The sequence below is a fragment of the Chenopodium quinoa genome, unplaced genomic scaffold (assembly GCF_001683475.1).
Source record: "Chenopodium quinoa cultivar QQ74 unplaced genomic scaffold, ASM168347v1, whole genome shotgun sequence".
NCBI lineage: Eukaryota > Viridiplantae > Streptophyta > Magnoliopsida > Caryophyllales > Amaranthaceae > Chenopodium > Chenopodium quinoa.
In genome coordinates, this window is record NW_018743405.1 from 1,951,890 (window position 1) to 1,972,303 (window position 20,414).

At 33.2% G+C, this 20,414-nt stretch overlaps 1 protein-coding gene across 2 annotated transcripts; it reads right to left on the reverse strand.

Annotated features, from left to right (window-relative positions):
• Positions 1-364: 364 nt before the first annotated feature.
• Positions 365-19,932, reverse strand: LOC110738969 (potassium channel SKOR-like). Of its 2 annotated transcripts, XM_021919410.1 has the most exons (14): positions 19,427-19,932; positions 18,998-19,274; positions 5,764-5,988; positions 5,604-5,667; positions 4,878-5,217; positions 4,413-4,708; positions 4,238-4,318; positions 3,417-3,515; positions 2,859-3,080; positions 2,494-2,685; positions 1,740-1,815; positions 1,364-1,658; positions 1,055-1,176; positions 365-932 (listed from the first exon to the last, which is right to left on the reverse strand). In XM_021919410.1, the coding sequence occupies exons 2-14, from the start codon at positions 19,267-19,269 to the stop codon at positions 691-693; spliced, it is 2,526 nt and encodes an 841-aa protein (XP_021775102.1). In that variant the 5' UTR covers positions 19,270-19,274; positions 19,427-19,932; the 3' UTR covers positions 365-690. The 2 variants fall into 2 exon arrangements, with proteins under 2 accessions (XP_021775102.1, XP_021775103.1); XM_021919411.1 differs by lacking the exons at positions 18,998-19,274; positions 19,427-19,932 and adding an exon at positions 6,915-6,998.
• Positions 19,933-20,414: the final 482 nt, after the last annotated feature.

A 20,414-nucleotide genomic window follows, 5' to 3' on the forward strand; every position in this document is an offset into this window, starting at 1 on the left:
TGAGATAAAATGTCTATAATTATGTTTTATCTTGTTATTTTGCATAGAGATAAATTTGTTTGAAAAATCTAACTTTTTTCCTTAGATTTTGATTTCACAATTATATAGAGATTGTACAAATAGTAAACTTGGTTAGAATTTTGAGCCCAAAATGTTTTCAAGCTAAGCGTCTTTGAATTGTTTTCTTACGTGCTTTTTACTTGGTCTAAGCTAGAGATAAATCAAATGTATTTCATTGCCTAGGAAACACAAGCTCTAAGCTTACATAAATCATACATTCATACTTGTTAAAAAAATTGGTTTTCAATTCAGCTACTTCACAATATTAACTTTAGAAATCTGAAATCGTAACACATTGTTCGTGTACAATAAGAATCGGTTGCAATACTTACAACCCTTGAGTTACTAACCCTTGACATTGATATTCTATCTACAATGTTGGATCAATTCATCTTCTACAAATACATCAATGTATTTTACCCTAATCATTAGCTCACAAAGCAATTCAGTCGTTTTATTCGAACCTCAGTTACTAATCAAGGATGTGTAAAACTTAATCTATAGAAAAATAAAAAGGCGTCGAACAACTGTACTATATTCTACAAAGATTATACATACAAATTAGTGATAGCATAGAACAAGTGAACAACTAGTTATACATGAAGAAGGGAGGAAGGAGTCAAACATAGCCTATTCTGTTTCACTTATAAGAAACAACTTTTGACCATTTTCAATCATATCTACATCCAGAATTTTACCACCATCTTCTGATAATATACATGAACCTGTAAGAAAGTTTAACTTTTCTGATGCCAACCTAATCAACTCATCTATTGTACGCGGAAGCCATAAAACAATCCCTGGTTTTCGGTTTTCTTTTGTTCCCCATGGGTGGAATGGGAAGACTGTGCATTTCTTATGGAGCTTTTTATCTGCAAGCAAATAAAAAAAGTTAACAATGTGTGGTTCTACATATCAATTCACAAACAAAACAGATTTAATTCAGAAAAAAGTGGTTTTATATTGAAACAATGATCAAATGTTTGATTATTACCAAGCATTTCTTCACTGTGATCAGAAGATTGAGACAGTTGAGCAGCTTTTGCGGCTTCCAGTAGCTTTATCAAGTTCTTATTTCCACACATCCATGCTTCATCTAATGGTGTGTTACCCCATCTGTAAAAATTCACAATGTATATGTATAGGTAAAAATTACCTTAAGAGATTATTGCAAGATCATATGATAGTTCTAATCAGTTTATGTTTAAGATATCGAACTAGTGTTAACATAAATGGCTATAAATTGATTTAGGATTACAGACAAAGCTTGTCATTAGCGTACAATGTATGTGTGTGTCGTTACCTGTCTTTTAATGTAACATAAGCTCCAGCCTCTACCAATAGTTTCGCCATCAAATATAATCCTTGAGAACAAGCAACATGCAGTGGAGTTCTATGATCATAATCTTTAGAGTTTGGATCCATTCCATTAGTCAAAATTCTTTTCAGAAATTCGACATCCCCACTTAGAACAACTGTGCAAAGAAAAGAACCAACATCTTTGACATCGATTCTGGCCTTTTCCTTGTATAACAACGCAGCAACTTTGTCATGTCCATTTTTGACAGCTTCTAACAGTGGTGTATTACCAAAATTATCTGTTGGGAGAGTGCTGTGTTAGAAAACATGTTGTTTAAGAACAAATAAAACAAATCAAGTTGGTTATATAGATAATGCACCTGTCTTGTTCACATCGGCTCCTTCTTCAATAAGGAAGAGAACAATGTCTTCGCATCCTCCTGATGCAGCTATATGCTGTGGCCAGAGGAAGTTTCAACATTATCAGTTTATGTACAAAAAATATTACATATTTATACGATGCTACAAAATCACTGTTGGTTATCAAGAATCAAGCATTCTGAATTTCTGATTATTTGAAGCTACAAATCCACCCATTCTGCCACCAATATTTGTAGTGAAATAAATCCAACAGAGCTGACCTCTCACTAGGTTGGGTTCTAATCAACTTATATTATCTGAGTGTATCTCAGTTTATCTAAACTTATTAGACCATATTGAAACTTATTTTAGTTGTAATTTGAACTTGGGTGACGTGATAAAAACTTATTTTTCCTGAACTTATATTATCTGAACTTATTTTTCCTGAAACAAGTGAATATAAAGTGATAGAAAAAGGCTGTATTTCTTCCTGATACATTTATTATTACATGCTTCCAATATACAGTTACCATGTCACTCAGACATACAACAAAGTGCATGACATAGATAGTGGAGAGGGTGAACTTTGCTTTTCATTTTACTTTTAGTATATTATCTTAGAGATGTATTTATATTTGCCCAAATTTTAGTTGGATGTATCTATATTTGGCTAAAGCTGAGTGTTACAAACTACTCGTACATGATAGGTGCGTGTAAGTGTACCTGAAAACTACAGGGTAACACAATTCTATTATAAGTAATCAAGTATCATACCAGCGGAGTCCTTCCATTGTAATCTGTCTTCTTTAGATCAGCTCCGGCATTAAGCAAACTCTTTAGCTGATAAAGATCTCCATGGTGTGCAGCATTATTTACTTTGAGAGCAAGTTCTGATTCTTGCTTTGCTATGTGAGATGCAATATCAGATTCAACTTGCTTCAAGTTGTATTTTCCATTATTATTACCCTGCATATCAAATAGTAATGGTAGACTTATTACTCGTGCACTTTCGTACCAAGAAAAGTTTAAATCAATTAACCTCCATGAGCATAATTGATAAAAGTATATGTAAACTAAAGCTGATCTTAATACAGTATAAAATGAGAATTCATTTCAGAATGTTTGAAATCCCCCATTACCTCAAGAAGATTGTCAAAGATTTTCTTCCCATCATAAAAATATATGTCAATAATATTGCTTAATGACTCTTTGTCAATCCGCAGAAGCCGACACAGATCAATAACTCGGATAATACTAGGCTGAGGAACATTGCAAAAAATGGAGATTTGTCCAAAAGTGTTATTTGGTTCAAGACGAGAAATTATCTGTTCTGATCCATCTTGCCCAATGCCTACCTCCTCCTGTAGAAAAAAGAGCAGCCGAAATATTGCTTAAATCTTGCAATCTGTATCCAAATTCTAATACTCCTTTTTATAAAGAATCAAAGATGAAATAACGTGTAAATTTAATGTCTTTTTCAAGAAATAAAACCCACATGTGAAGCTAATTGTTCATAGCACACTATGAATTATAGCTATAGTTTCGCACTAGATGATATATTGAAATTATATACTTTAAAAATCATATACGAAGACACGAAGTATGTAGTTTAATGCTCGATAATGACATGAGGATAAGAATATTTACGAACATAAATGTTGTGGATAAAAGAAAATGCAGTAACAATGCAGGCATACCAGCAATCCATGACAGATGAAATAAAGTTGATCTACCACATTCCCTTGCTCTAAAATCACTTCACCGGGAAGGAAAAATTCTTCGTGGACTCTAATTACCTGTAAAACCATGTACATAGATTATCCATAAAATTCAATATCAATGAGCAGAGACTTAACACCGTAATATGCAAGCCTGAAACACGCTAAAAGATTTACAGAAACAACATTCTTCAATGTTACTAAAGATATGCATGAAGAAGCTCATGAATTATTTATCATTGTGCATGCAATATCATCACGAAAGTGCAAACTCCAATTAGTTATACTTACTCAAAATGCATAAACAGATGAAATAGCTTAAGACCAAACCTTAATCTCCAATTAAAAAAATCTCCCTGGTAAATTATAAGAAGCATGCTGATATATATCAACTCATATAATCAATTTATTTAACTTCATTCTTTTTCCTATAAATTAAGAGTGACCTTTGCACTAATGAATTTTTTTTAGAATTGATGAATCCTATGTATGAATCCCATGTTCAACATGTATCAGCAAAACGCAAGTGTGTTTGTGCTACATGTAGCATCAATATGTTGTACAAAACATCTCGATTTTATACATGAATAATATGATTCATATCGAGCTCCTACATACTTTTTACTAACAAGATAGCATAATATAGGTTCTATTATACATAATTTTAGCAAATTAAACAAGGAATTAGGAAATGAAAAGGTGGACTTGTAAGTGCTAATTATAGCCATGGATATTTTATATTTTTATGCATTTCTAGCTGAAACATCAAGAATGCATCAAAAAAGAGGATTGGAACTTACAATCTGATTGATGAACTCTGGAGAACATCCTTTAAAAAGAGGGACTTTTTCAATGTATGGCATGTACAATGATTGGGATATCTGCATAAACAACATAATTAGTTTACTTTTGATAATAAACAACAAGAAGTAAACATTAAAACATATAATTGATGCTTTTCTTATTTTACATTACCTTAGCTCGAAGTGATATGGGAATGTCCTGCAGAACAGAAGCCTCAGTATAGCTACTTTCATATTGTAAACGCAGATGACCTTTGATCTGATTGCGAAGATCCCTGCTAAGCCTATTTCTGTTCATATATTTCATCACTTCTGTCATTTTATCCCTGAATCGTTCTGTTTTCGAGCCTTTAACTATCAGTGCTGTCATATTACCGATCAGATAAGCACCCAAAATCATATCAAAAGAGACATAAATCATAATGAATATCATTTCCCTCATATTAACAGCATGAATGTCCCCATAACCTGCAAGATAACAGGATCATCGTTTGTTGAAGCCAATGACTATATATTAAGAGTAATCTAATGCAGGACAAGTAAATCCGACTGAAGAAAGACAACAGTCTGATGACATTATAAGCTGAGATTTAAATCGACTTTGTTCTACACTTGAGACATCAAAGGAGTAGCTCACCTACAGTAGCCATGGTAACGATGGCAAAATATAGAGATGTAGTATACCTCCTCCAAAGATCAATCTCCCTGAAATGGGAATAACTATAGTCTCCCAAAGTTAAACTGCCAATCCATGTGTAACCTTCTTCACGTTCAGGAATCGTCGTGGCTAAATAATAAAATATACAAGCTGCTGTATGTGTGCAGTAAAGTTCAACTGTAAGAAGTTTTACAATCCTAGTAAAAAGGTAGTTGATCCTTATATCCTTCTCCAATTTCTGAAGGAAAAAATGTATCTTACGTACTCGACACAACCTGATCCATAGCATGTATCTCACAGCTTCTTTTCGATGAGAAGCCTGCACAAATATTTTGTTTTCAGAACAATCAAATTTTTGGATCCTGCCATCATTTGTAAGCTAAAACAACACATGATATGGGGAATTGTTTCAGTATAGCAGTACAAATTCTTAATTGTAACAGCATGTTTATAATAAGAAAATTGCTTAAATCATATTTTTAAAGTTTACATTTTATAAACAGAACTATTTATGCAGCATAAATAAACTCTACAGCAGATGAAATTCTAAAGGAGATAGAGTTTGTATGGTGACTCGTGCTTGAGCTATGAGTCAAAAGCCCAAGGACTCTATCAAGTGAGATTATAATCGAAATCCATAAAACACAAACATGACATAATAAAGAAAGACAGTTAGAAAAAAAAGATGATTACATAAGAAAATACCTTATAAATAAGATCCCAAGGCAAACAAGCGAGCAAATCCAAAACAAAAGTAGATTTCAAGTACCTATTATAAGAAAAGAGAATAATATAAATCAATGAGCAACAATTTTCATTTTTTTATTTTTTGGCTCAAAATTTCAAGACAAGAAAAAAAAGGGACCTGAAGGCGATAGCAGGACGTTGGTAGACCATACGGTAAGTTTGTTTATCTCTGTATCCGACAAAAAATTGAAGCACGATGTCCATAAGAAAAGCAACTTGACCAACAATGTCTAAGACGAACAAGTTCTCTGGAAGTCCCCTGAAGAACCCAAACTCCATCGGTGTAAAGAATGAAGAGTAGATTGCCCATAATAGTATGATGTTATCCCATGCCTTATACCACCTGCAATAGTACAGCCACCATTGTGACAACACTACTGTCAGTTCCTAGTGTATGTAATGCATGGCACTCCAAAACAATTTTCTGCTTGGTTTTAACATGACAAAACAAAATTGAATAAAAATTAACTTACAAAATTAGGTAAAAATTTAACTTACGAAATATGTTGAACGTGTAACATGCAACTATGTACTACGTATAATATTAATCCAATTCAAATTAACATGTAAAGGTTTCATGATTTCCTCATCTGAATTTTTTTTTTTTAAGAACTATATAGTTTCCACAAAAGTTGCTTACATTACTTTGTTCTACAAGATTTATGTACCAATTAATGTAGACAGAAATCCATCTTTTGGTCTTGTGTATCCACCCTAAAAATTATATCATTAACGTAATTAACTAGCTGGCATCTATACACGTAGTATATGGTAAAAAAATATCTAAAGAGATAGGAAAGTTAATATAGTTCTACAGGAGTTTCAACTTATATAACCATTATTATATGAGCATTTCATACAATGCATATGCCTTATTCAGGTTAGTTTTTCTAGCAATGTTCTAACATTGCATTGGTTATGAAAAATAAGTCGTATATTAAAAGGTTTTTTTTACCTCCTCGTGAACTTCATTAGTTATGTTTTATCACTTTAATGAATAAAAGTTTTACCGGAAACAAAACTAAAAATTGGATTTTGTCGATGTTTAAACTGACTTACCATGTAAATCAATTAATTATACCGATCTTGCGTGTTTTTGTCATGAATTCCCAACCTAAATCCATTTTTAAAAGTTAATTTATTGCTTATATGTTAATGAAGCAGGGTTATCTTGGTAATTCATTCAAGAGAATCAAATCAGTTATGCCAGCTACTTAGTGCCAGCCTCCTAGTGTGTCTGTTTTATTCCTAAAATAGGAGAATCTTTACCGTTATTTTTTTCAGATTTCCTTTGCTTTTTCTCTTGCCTTATTGTATATATTTGGTACACTGTACTCAGTCCAGAGTAATGAGAATGATCAGTTATTCCTTCTGCAAAATTATATTTTTCATCCCCTTGCATCAGTGCTATTGTTTTGTCATCATGGTATCAGAGCTATGATGCAACATCGGGATTGTTGATAGCAGAAGAATATCATCCTCGTTTGTTTTTGATTTCAGCTGTTCTTCTTCTCATATTTTTATTCCTCTATTTATCTTCTCTCTTCCTTTTCTTCTTCTTGCTTCTATTCTTCTTCTTCATTTTTGCTCTACTGGCAGCTGACACTAATAGTGTGTTGTATTTACACCCTAATGATGGATCTTACTCCATCATTGTTGCAAAGCTTAATGGTTCTGCAGATTACAGATCCTGGAAACGCTTAATGGAGATAGCTCTCTCAGCTAAGAAGAAAGTTGGCTTTGTTTTGGGAACTGTTCTTCGATCTAATTATGCTGCAGATCCTGTAAAAGCAGAACAATAGGATACCTACAATGCAATGGTAATCTCTTGGATTCATGCATGTTTATCTGATACTATCAGAAAATCTGTTTTATTTGTTAACACTGCTAGAGAAACATGGATTCAACTTGAAAAACGCTTTTCTATGACTAATGGTTCTAGGAAGTATAAGTTAAATAAGGATTTGTATAATCTGAAACAAAATGGTAGCTCTATAAATGTTTATTTTACTAGCATGTCTAGTCTGTGGGAGGAAATAGATGATATGAGTTCATTACCTGTTGTGACTGAATCAAATGCTGAGATTAAATCTCTATTAAATGCTAAATCTAAGTATCAGGAAGAGCAAAAATTGTTCCAATTCTTAAATGGGTTGGATGAACAATTTGGAGCTATGAGAAGCCAATTGCTCATGCTCACTCCCCTGCCCACTGTTGACTGTGCTTGTTCTATGCTGCAACAAGAGGAGAGTCAAAGAGAGGTATTGCTCTCTTCACATATTGACCATGATGTTTCAGCTATGTATAGCAGAAACACAGGACACTCTGGAAATCCCAGAAATTCTGCAAACACAAGGCCTCAGAACTTTGTCACTGGTGATCTAAGGTCAGCTACTTGCTCTGTGTGTGGCATTAGGGGTCACACACCAGATAGATGCTGGAAAGTGGTGGGGTACCCCAGTTGGCACCACAAATCTAAGACTATTGCTGTGCAACATAGACCACAGGACTCTAAATGGGGCAAATCATCTCCAAAATTGGCTGATGTTGCTCAGACATCTGGATTGCTTGGGGCTCCAAGCTCTGGGAATGTGATTCTCACACAACAACAATTTGATCAACTGCTAAGATAACTTCCTGCTCATGTGAAAGGAGGTGATACAGATGATGAATTGGACCATAGCTTCTCAGGCATGGTGTCTTGTCATGCAGCTGATGTTGGTTCCAATGAGTGGATAGTTGACTCAGGAGCCTCGGATCACATGACATCCTCTCTGCAATTCATCACTAATCCCAGAATATGTCAGCCATCTCTTACTATCAATCTTCCTACAGGTGCTACATCCCAAGTGTCTCATATTGAGACCGTAGAGCTTCCTAATTCTCTTTATCTGAATAATGTCTTGGTTGTGCCAAATTTTAGGCATAATCTTCTTTCAGTTCATAAGTTGATGAAGGACTCACAGTGTGAAGTGTCTTTCAGCAACACGCACTGTATTATCAAAGATACTGTTTCTAAAAAGGTGAAAGGAATTGGAAAGGTCAGAAATGGACTGTATTATCTTTCACCTTCCTCTTTTACTGATGATCTTGTGTCTAATAGTCCTAAAACCTCTCAAACTTGCTTGAGTGTTAACTCTGCTCTTGCTGAAGTGTCATTTGCAATATGGCATCATAGACTTGGGCATGCTTCTTTGAGCAAGCTCAAACATATTCCATGTGTTAACAAAACAATATCTGAGAAAAGTCAAGTGTGTGTTACTTGTCCAATGGCAAAATTCACAAAATTGCCATTTGAACCGAGTTCTTCTAGAGCCTCTCAGTTATTTGAACTGATACACATGGATATTTGGGGACCTTACAAGGTCTGTACCAGGGGAAAATATAGGTATTTTCTAACAATTGTGGATGATCACTCCAGAGCTACTTGGATATATCTTCTGCAGCAAAAATCAGAATCCCTTTCCAAGCTCAAGGAGTTTTCTAATTATGCTGCAACTCACTTCAATCAGAAAATCAAATTTCTGAGATCTGATAATGCCCTGGAATTTCATGATCAATTTTGTCAAGAATTTTTTGCAGCACTTGGAATCATACATCAAACATCTTGTGTGGACAGACCACAACAAAATGCTAGAGTGGAGAGGAAGCACAGGCACATCCTTGAAATTGCTAGAGCATTAAGATTTCAGGCAGGGTTATCAATATCTTATTGGGGAGAGTGTGTCATGACTGTTGTACACTTGATAAATAGACTCCCAACTCCTGATCTGCAAAACAAGTCTCCTTTTGAGGTGCTGTTTAAAAGTGTTCCAGATTACTCACATCTTAGAGTTTTTTTATGCCTAGCTTTTGCAGCTAACCCTAGCACTATCTCTGATAAATTTCAGTCCAGGGGAGTACCATGTGTTTTCTTGGGTTACCCTATATCTCAGAAAGGCTATAGGCTTCTTGATATAAAAACAAAGAAAATTTTTGTCTCAAGAGATGTCACTTTTAATGAAACAATTTTTCCATTCAATTATCTTCTCTTGAGCATTATATGCAACCAGTTCCACTTGTTCTGTCTGATCAGAACAATTTCAATACTGCATATATGGATGAACTATCTGAGTTCAATCATAACACTGATATTTCTGATGTTTCAAACTCACCCACTTCCTCTCACCTTCATTCTTCTCCAATATCTCCTTCATCTCCTCATAACAATCACACTCATATTCCTCACAATTCTGTTCCTATTCCCAGTTCTGCTTCCCAATCACTTGATATTGATAATCAAGTTAGACACAGTTCTAGAGTCATCAAACCACCCTTTTGGGTGAAAGACTACATTCAACCAAAGAAAAAATCTGATATGCAGATTTCTAACCTTGCAGCTCAAGAAATCACTCAAGAATTTCACTGCTTTATGTCTTCTCTCAATACAAGTCAAGATCCAGTTCTGTACAAACATGCTGTCACTAACTCTAATTGGGTCACTGCAATGAATCAAGAACTTGAACAGTGTGAAAAGAATGGCACATGGCTTGTGACTGCTCTTCCTGAAGGTAAAAGGGCCATTGGATGCAAATGGATTTATAAAACAAAGTATAAGTCCAATGGTGATATTGAGAGGCACAAAGCTAGGATTGTTGTTTTAGGATACAGGCAACAGTTTGGTCTGGATTATAGTGAGACTTTTGCACCTGTTGCCAAAATGACAACTGTTAGGGCTTTACTTGATGTTGCTGCTATGAAAGGCTGGTTCACTTCTCAAATGGATGTCACTAATGCTTTCTTGCATGGTGACTTGGTTGAAGATCTGTACATGACTCTCCCTCAAGGCTACACTGGTTTAGGCTCTAGAATCAGTGTTGATTCAGAGGGCAAAACACCAGTAAAATCATCTCAGTTAGTCTGCAAACTCACTAAATCCTTATATGGCCTAAAACAGGCTCCCAGACAATGGTTTGTGAAATTGACATCTTCAATTGAAACCTATGGTTTCACACAGTCTAAGTCTGATTACAGTCTTTTCACTAGGACCCAGGATTCCTCTTTCACTGCTATATTAATTTATGTTGATGATCTTTTGATCACTGGTAATGACAACCAAGAAATAAGTGATTTGAAAGTTTTTCTTAGCTCTCATTTTCAAATGAAAGACTTGGGACCTCTGAGATATTTCCTAGGCCTTGAAGTTGATCACATTGCTCAAGGCATTTTTCTGTCTCAAAAGAAATATACTACTGATTTGCTGAAAGAACAGGGTATGATCAATGCTAAACCCCTCAAGCTACCTATTGATTCACACTTGCAACTCTCTTCTGATAAAGGCACTCCCCTTCCTAATCCTGTTCTCTATCAGAAACTTCTTGGTAAACTCATATATCTGACTATAACTAGGCCAGATATTTCTTTCACTGTCCAACTGTTAAGTCAGTTTATGCATTCTCCCACTTCTACTCATATGCAAGCAATAAAAAGAGTCATGAGATATTTAGCTGGTACCACATCTCAGGGTGTCCTACTTGCCTCTTCTTCTGCTGCTGAGCTTACTGCATTCTGTGACAGTGATTGGGCAAGTTGTCATACTTCAAGGAGATCTACAACAGGCTATTGTATACTCTTAGGTCAGTCCCCTATTTCTTGGAAATCCAAGAAACAACCAGTTGTTGCAAAATCATCTGCTGAAGCAGAATACAGGGCCATGGCTTTAACTGCCTGTGAGGTCACTTGGTTAAAGGCTCTTCTGAAAGATCTAGGCTTGTCTCATCTTGGTTCTATTGTTCTCTATTGTGACAATAAGGTTGCTATAGCTATTGCTGCAAACCCAGTTCTGCATGAGAGAACTAAACAGGTGGAAATTGATTGTCATTATGTCAGAGACATGGTGTAAAATCTGGTGATCTTGTTACTTCTTATGTTTCTTCTCAAGATCAGATTGCTGACATTCTCACAAAGGGACTCTCAGTCACTCAGCATCAGCATCTATTGCACAAGCTTGGTGCTCGATCTTCCAAGCACTCAGCTTGAAGGGGGGTAATGAAGCAGGGTTATCTTGGTAATTCATTCAAGAGAATCAAATTAGTTATGCCAGCTACTTAGTGCCAGCCTCCTAGTGTGTATGTTTTATTCCTAAAATAGGAGAATCTTTGCCGTTATTTTTTTTTTTCTGATTTCCTTTGCTTTTTCTCTTGTCTTATTGTATATATTTGGTACACTGTACTCAGTCCAGAGTAATGAGAATGATCAGTTATTCCTTTTGCAAAATTATATTTTTCATCCCCTTGCATCAGTGCTATTGTTTTGTCATCATATGTAGTCCTACATATATCAGTACCCTAATTATAAAAAATAAATATATAAAAAAAAATTAAAAAAAAAAAAAAGGAGAGAGAGATTTTGATGGTAATTGGTAGATAGTGTGATTTACAATTTACATGGTAAATCAAACATGTTAAGGAATAACTATTACGAGTTATTTGTTTCAACTTGGATTTTTACGTCACGAGCAAATATTGTGGTAGGATTGGATTAAGATGGATGGACTTTAAATTTAATACGATACCACAAAAGTGACTTTAAAAATTGTTAATGGACAATGGACATCCATATCATAAATGTGATTGTGCACAACAGCGCAAGCATAACGTAATCAAATCAAGTGTTATACTACCTCCGTTGGCTATTATTTGCAACAAAAGGGTATTATTTGTGAGATATAAAATATTCATTTGTTGCAAATAATAGTTAACTGAGGTAATAGTTAATTTACGTATGAAGTTCCACCCTGTTCAACTTTTTTTGGTCAATTGGAGATCAGTTTTGAGTGTTTAGGTTTCAATTCCATCTCAATTGTTGTTGCGGTGGATCGAACACGGGTTCTTTCTACCAAGGGTAATTCCATTCACTACTACACCAACAACCAGTTGATTTTTTTACAGACTTTTAGATCAACTGGGTTTACAATAAATATAATCCATGAATAATTATGTATGTTACTTTAAAATGATCAAAAATTACCTACTATAAATTAAAATTACTTAGTCACCCATATACTCCCTCAGTGTTTTTTTAAGTGTTGCAGTTTGACCGGCACATAGTTTTAGGCAAATTAATTGACTTAAATAAAATAAGAGATAAGTGAGGTAGTTAGAGTATTCAAACATTGTAAAAGAAAGATAGTGGGATTAATAGTTTATTGAAAAATAATGAATGTGAGAGTAAAGATATAATAAAAAAAAGTAGTATGGTTTGGGTGGGGACCATGAGAGGAGAGAGATATAATATATTAATGTAGTTTTTTTTCTAAAAAAGGAAGTGTAACACTTAAAAAAACACGGCCGAAAATACACTTAAAAAACACGGAGGGAGTATAAATAAATGTTACGTTATCATATCTCATTATTGTATACATGTGAAAGTAAATACTTCATATCTTTTAGAATCGATCCCTAAATCTGGACTAGCCATAAGGGTGAAACGGGTGGAATACTAAAGAAAAAAAAAAATTAGAACTGCCACATGACCTATTTTAAGTAAAATCATATTAGGTTCAAATTTATCCAAAGAAGGTTATTAAATGTTACTTCAAATTGGCTAAAAGTTATTGTAAATTTTTTTAACGTATATTTTAATATATGTTAACATTATTATAAGGCTTCGTTCACTTGACCTCATTTTTGCTGAACTGAAATTATTTTTACTGATACAAAATTATATTTGCTGAACTTAAATTATTTTTACTGAACTGAAATTATTTTTACTAATTTTCTATTATAATTTTTTTTAAAGATAACTAAATTTTATGAACTAACTTATTTTTACTGAAAAATATTTAATACACTGAACTTATTTTTATTGAACTGAAATTATTTTTACTTAATACTTTTTTTAAGGTGAAGTGAACCGGGCTTAAGCCGGGGTGTATACAAATGTTTGTGAACAGAGCCTAAAACTTAATTCCCTTCCAACTATTTTGAGATTATTTTCAAATTTCGAAAAGGTAGGATTGTTTAGAGTATAAATGTCAAAGATGGAATTATTAGATTTCATTTTTCCATTATTTGATTATTTGTAGCTTTAGTAATGACATACACAGATATAATAGGAGTGCATCTATTGTGTCACGCATACAAGAAGCGAGTCAGGAACATGTGGCTCTGATCTAAGTTGATTCACTATTGATTTCCTGATTTAGATCAATTTTGATTAAAGTCATGTTGGTTTATTTTATGTTTTATTTGAGAGCTGATACACATACTGACATATAATACCATTAGAAGTTTGACATATCATAAAAAAGGGAAGAAAACTAGGTGTCAAATATAAATTGAATTCAAATGGAACTTGGACCTATAATTTTAGCCAATAAAAACATGATAAATTATGGTTGTATGTAGGGATCACATACAACAATTGTATATGTAGCCTTTACCGTTTTATTTCAAATAGATATCACTTATTTTTGTGACAAAATCAAATCTTAATGTCATTAAGATTCCAAATTAAGGAATAACATTGGCTCTGTTAGACACCAGCTAGATTGTAAATGTAAGGAATCTATAAAGGGGAACGCAAAATCAAAGAGACCCAACTTTCAAAAGAAAACAGTCAAATAAAGACGTAATCTAATTGCGTCTGACCGTCGGTCTTCCAATCTAGAGGCCGTTTGGTCGCAACGCATAGTACTAAACTAAATACGAGTAAGCACATTTTTGAAAAGCCTAAATTCTAACTTTTAATTGCAGCTATCGTAAAAGTGTTATAGGGGTTAACTGAGTTATTTTGTTAGGGATTATCAGAGTTATTTAGTCAGGGGCTACTCGAATTATACGGTCAGGGGTTATTTGAGAGGTTCGGACAGGGGTTACTCATGGGGTTCAATCGGTCAAGGGTTACTTAAGAGATTACTCAGTTAAGGGTTATTCGAGTTACATGGTCAAGGGTTACTCGAGTTACTCGGTCAGGGGTTACTCAAGTTACTCGGTTAGGAGTTATTTAAGGAGTTCGATCAGGGGTTACTCGAGAGTTCGGTCAGAGATTACTTGAGGGGTTACTCGGTTTCGAGAGGTTTAATCATGGATTACTCTAGGGGTTACTCGGTCAAGGGTTACTTGAGGGGTTTCTCGGTCAGGAGGAACTCAAGTAACCGGTGACCGAGTAACTTGAACAACCCCAGCTACCCAAATAACCCCTAACCGAGTAACTCGAGTAACTCTGGCAACTCGAGTAACCCATGACCCGAAAACTCGACCGAGTAACCCCTGTCGTACGGTACAACATGCCACATACAAAAAATTGTGATTCTAGTTACTATGAAAATATTTGATTTTGTTACAAAAATGTGCTTATTTGATACTCCGTACGAATTACTATTATAAATTTGTAAATCTATCACAATTACCGGTTAAGACATTCCCTAATTTTAGTTCACATAAAACCCAAGTAAATTTATCTGTGTAAGACTCTGTTTACTTCACCCTAAAAAAATAATATTTATTAAAAATAAGTTCAGTTCAGTAAAAATAATTTAGTTCAGCAAAAACCAGTAAATTTAAATATGAAATATAATAGATATTCAGTAAAAATAATTTCAGTTCAACAAAATTAATTTCAATTTAGAAAAAATATTTTCATTTCAGCAATAATAATTTTTTTTTTTTGAATAACAACAATAATAATTTAGTTCAGTAAAAATAATTTCAATATAACAAAAATAAGGTGAAGGGATGAACAGGGTATCTAAATAAATTTTTGTACCCGGTATTTGTTAGTTGAACACTATGCTCACTTTGTTCTTTCAAAACCATATTCCTACGAGTACCTTTTAAAGTTTGAGATGACTAATAAAAAGTGTTTGATTGATATGCCTTTTAAAATGTTATTTACTTTCTCCGTTTTTATTTTATTGCATCATTTGGACTTTGACACTATTTACTTAACGTTCTTTGACCATCATTTGTGATTTATCCATTAGGAAAAATATAGTCATGAGAGATCTACTTAAATTCGTCTCGAAATCTCTTTTTCAAATATCAAATTTTTATAATTTTTACAAACGTATAATAGAAGATATTAACAGCTAAAATAATGCATTGGCAAGCGTGAAATCGCTCATAGTGCAATAAAAAAAGAACGAAGGAAGTATATATTTTCCCTCGTTAATGTTCATTACCTTTTTTTTTTAAAACTCTTAAAAATAATGAGCAAACTTTTATACTCCTAAAAATATTTGTTTACATATTTTTATTGTTAATGCTGTTAATAACTAAATTTGTGACATAAGAGCAAACTGCGTCCCACATCACACACATTTTCCCGCTTAATTATAGTAGGAAAAAAATTGCACAACAAACTTCATTATAATTAGATTAATTACAACCAAAAACTAAATTGAGCCCACCTTTGAATAGTGTTCATAATTATTATTTTCTTGTGAAGCATACTTTTTCTTTGAATTATAATTTTTTAAAAAAATTATAAATAATATACGAGTAACCGTTAAAGGTTGAAATTTTAAAATAAGACAACATTTTTCTTAATATTACAACTTTTGAGGTCTAAATTTTAAACATGTCAAAAAAAAAAAATTGTAAGTTTGTTTAACAAGTACTCCCTCCTTTTTCAAATACTACCTCGAGATCATATTATATGCAACTTTGGAATTTTTTATATCTCACAAATAATACCTCAAAGTTGCATATAATATGATCCGAAGGTAGTACTTGTTTTATTTCTCTATGCATGGAATTTTAGGAGAAATTGGAGAAAGTAATAAAATATGGAAGTAGTGGATAGGTAAAAGAATAAAACATTGTAAAAAGAAAAAGTAGATGTTGAGAGAATTGGATGAAAAAGAATATGAAATTAATAAAATATGATTTATGTTGGGTCTACCAATTGAAAGAAATAAGGGTAATTCCCAGTTTATCTTCTTGAGATACTTGAGAATTATCTCAAGGGGTTAAACTTGTACATTTGCGCAGGAACTTAAGGGTAAATGTGACTTTTTCATTTTTCTGTTTATTTTAAAGTTACCAAGGGTTAAGTCTTCCGTCAACGAGGTAACCCTCTTATTAAAGAAGTTACCCTCCTGAAATTTCCCCTTCACGACCTCCTCCTTCCTCCATCCATTCCCTCACCTCCATCAATGGAGAAATCAAATTGCAGGCACATCTTCAATGGAGGTGAAAGTCAAACCCTACCCTTAAGGGTTAACCAATCCCTAATTTCTCCATTTTTTCTATGGTTTTTCGTTTGATTTGGCGGCGAAGCCGCCGGGAAGACTAAGGAGGTTGAAGACGGCAGGGGGCGACGAGATCTGAAGACAACTACATACAGCAATTTGAACTAAACTTCACTTTCGTTCAAGTTTTCCGATCGGATCTGGAACCTTGTACTGTAAGTGAAAATTTTCTAATGTGGAGTAACTTTGGTTGTAACGATAACTTGAATGGATGTTGAAGAACGTCGTTAATTACCATTTCACACCGTCTAAATGGTTCCACATCACCAGTATGAGTGATTGCTATAGTCATATTAGTCAGCACTTCTTTACATTAAAATACTATTACTTAACAATTCCCAATAAGCTATAATTTCATAAATGTCATTAGAGAAACGCTTCTTGTTTCTCAAGAAGAGAAACTGGGGCGCCCCCGAGAAATAACTTAAATATTATAAAAGCTCTAAATAAGAAAATAGAGCAAATATTTTAAAACGTATGGAAATGAAAAGTGGAGCAAGTATGTTAAAATTGAGGGAGTAAATAGATTACCCATGATACGTGTTAATGTATAATTGGTATAAATAGTTAATTCTTTAAAATAAATAAATAAATGATAAAAGAGAAATAAAAATCACTCCTCCCCTATCTCGCCAACCGTTAGCTATTGAGTAACTTTTGGATAACTTTTAGTGGTTTGACCAAGTTAAATCATCATAAGTGGCGTTTGGTAATGTAGTGGTTGGGATTCGTAGCTTTAAGTGGTAAAAGTAGCTGTTAAGTATCTATTGATGTTTTAATCTATACTTTGAGAAAATATATAAAAAAAATGTTTACACAGTGACATTTTTGTAAATAAGTCAACAACTTTTATTAAATGTGGGTTCCACAAATGTTGATTTAGTTACAAAAATGCAATCTTGATTTGATTGAGATGTGTTGTTGATTTATTTACGAAATGTCATTAATTAAAATTTGATTGTTTATAAGGAAAATAAATTGGGGATGCATCCTATACTTTTAAGAAAAAATATATTATATGCAACATCAGCTAGTCAATAGCTACTTACCAAACACTCATAATAGGTTAATTATCTATCTTCAAAGCTAACAGCTTGTTAACAACTATAAAGTAATTGCACAGTTACCGGATATTACCATAACTAATAGAACTAATATCTAACTCCACAACCATGGCCATGTTCGGAAAAATGTAGCTACAGAGATAGTTGATAGCTGTGGAAGTAACGAACTATTTTTAACTGCCAACAAGCTGTTAGCTATGTACATAAATAATTAAGTTTGGGTGTTTAGTATAGTAACATTTTACTAGTTGTCACCTTCTAATATACAGGGTAAAAAAAAAAAAAAAACACCTCGAAACAGATACCTCTAACTTTCAAAAAGCATATTCGACACTAGATTTTGAGTAACTTTTAGTGGTTTGACTTATTCAAACTATTACTTAGTAAAAAAAAAAATGAGTGTTTCGCAATGTAGTGTGGGAGTAGAATTTATTAGTTTGAGTAACTTTTGTGAAATATTAGGTTGTTGTTGGAATTTTTCTTCTATGTTTTTTTATAATTTTATCGATAATAGCTAATAGTTACTATCATAGTTAACAGCTAACAACTACCTCTACGGTTAATAGCTAACAGCTACTATCGCAGTTAATATCTAACAACTACTATCACAATTAATGTCAAACCACTAAAGTTAGCTTAAAGCTACTCAAAAGCTGCTGCCGGATGCATCTTTAATAAAAAAAAAAATATTAAAAACAAAACAAAAAAATAAAAACAATAATTGTTTTTTTCTTGTAATTTTAACTCACTATTCATGTGGTCAAAATAAAATAATTTTGTTATATGTTATCATTTATAAAAAAGAAAATGAACAAATAATTAAATTTAGAAACATTATATGAGGCTGGCCGTAGTTCCGCCGATTTTAAAAGAAATCAGTCATTTTTTTTTATTTACTTTTATTTTTTGACGAAAATGAATTAATCATTAGTTACACTATCTATTTTCCTTATTTAACGTACGGATAACAAACAAATCGAATAACAATATGCTAAAAATAAATCAAAACAGTAAAAACAAAATGGAGAATGTGATACTCTCTAGTCTCTACATACCTGTTGTGCTCTGGATGAATAACAAGACCATGGTAAAGATCCTTAACACCAACGAAGAACCCTTCTCTTGTAAACTGCCTTTGACTCGACTCGTGGCTAAACTCCGTCACTAGCAAGTTGAACCGGCTTCCGACCGATGCATACAGCCGTTCTCGCGGCCGCTCCACCACAAAATCCTCCTCTCGATTCGACGACGAAGACGACGTTGATCCTTCCATTCTCTCTTCTCTACCTCTAGCCATCATTATCCTTGCTATTTGTTTGGGTTTCATCGTAACTATATTATTTCGCGAATATTTTGTCAAATTATTTCTAATTTAAGCCTTAAGTAAACGTAGAAAAAAAAAAAAGTATGATTCTTCTATTAATGAATTAATTTTTAAGGAAAAATAGAATGTCTTTTTAGTAAGAAATGATGAATAATCTGACCTTAGAATCTTAGATGTAACTTTCCGGGAACGAAAGCATGAAAAGAGAGACAATATATATATCACGGGAATTGAAACGAATTTTGATGGTGAAAAAGTGTAACGAACTTGATCTTTGTTTATGTAACCGAACCCACCCTTCTCCGATTAAGGTTTTGACGATGTTGTAGTTATGGTATAACTAGATTGTAATCATACACTAATTTTAAGTTGAGTGATGATTTGGTTTATTTAGAGGGTTTTAGCGCAGAAATGATTTGAAATGAAGAGGGATGTTAAGAAAAAGAGAGAGAGCTTATGTAGAGTTGGGGACTATAATAAATGTTTAAATGGGTTTGTAAATTAAAACGCAAATTGGCAATATGTATATATGTAGCTGTTTTTATCACTTTCCACTAGTTGGTTGATGATAATTAGCACTTTACCCATAGTATGTGGTTTTAGTTTCTAATTGATTTAATTAATTAGGATTATCTAAATCAATGTGAGCCCTACCATTAGATTGATCAACAAATAGATGTGTTATATCCTAGTCATTATTCTTATGATATGTGTAATATTGTTGAGGAGAGCCAAGTGTAAGGAGATTGGATAAAATTCAACGTCTCATTAATCTTCTCAATTTTATGGAATATATAATAAGTAAGTGTTGGCTCAATTGGTAATTAATACCTCAAATTTTAGAGGTATGGGGTTCGAATCCTAAGCTATCAAGTGACGGTATTTGGGGCAGGGATTCTCATACTCTCCCCTCTACTCTCAAGAGCCTTGCTTGCAAATATTAGAATGAAAAACATAAGGGTTGAGGTCTACTATGGGTCTTCCTTACCAATAATAAAAAATAAATTAAAAAAAAATTTATGAAATATGGGTTGATCTCGTTGTTTAAAGGTTATTTGGAATCTTCAAACATTCATCTAAATTTTCAATATAAAAACTAAATGATCTTATATTTTGCACCGACTAATGGTGTGTTTTATTGAGTAACA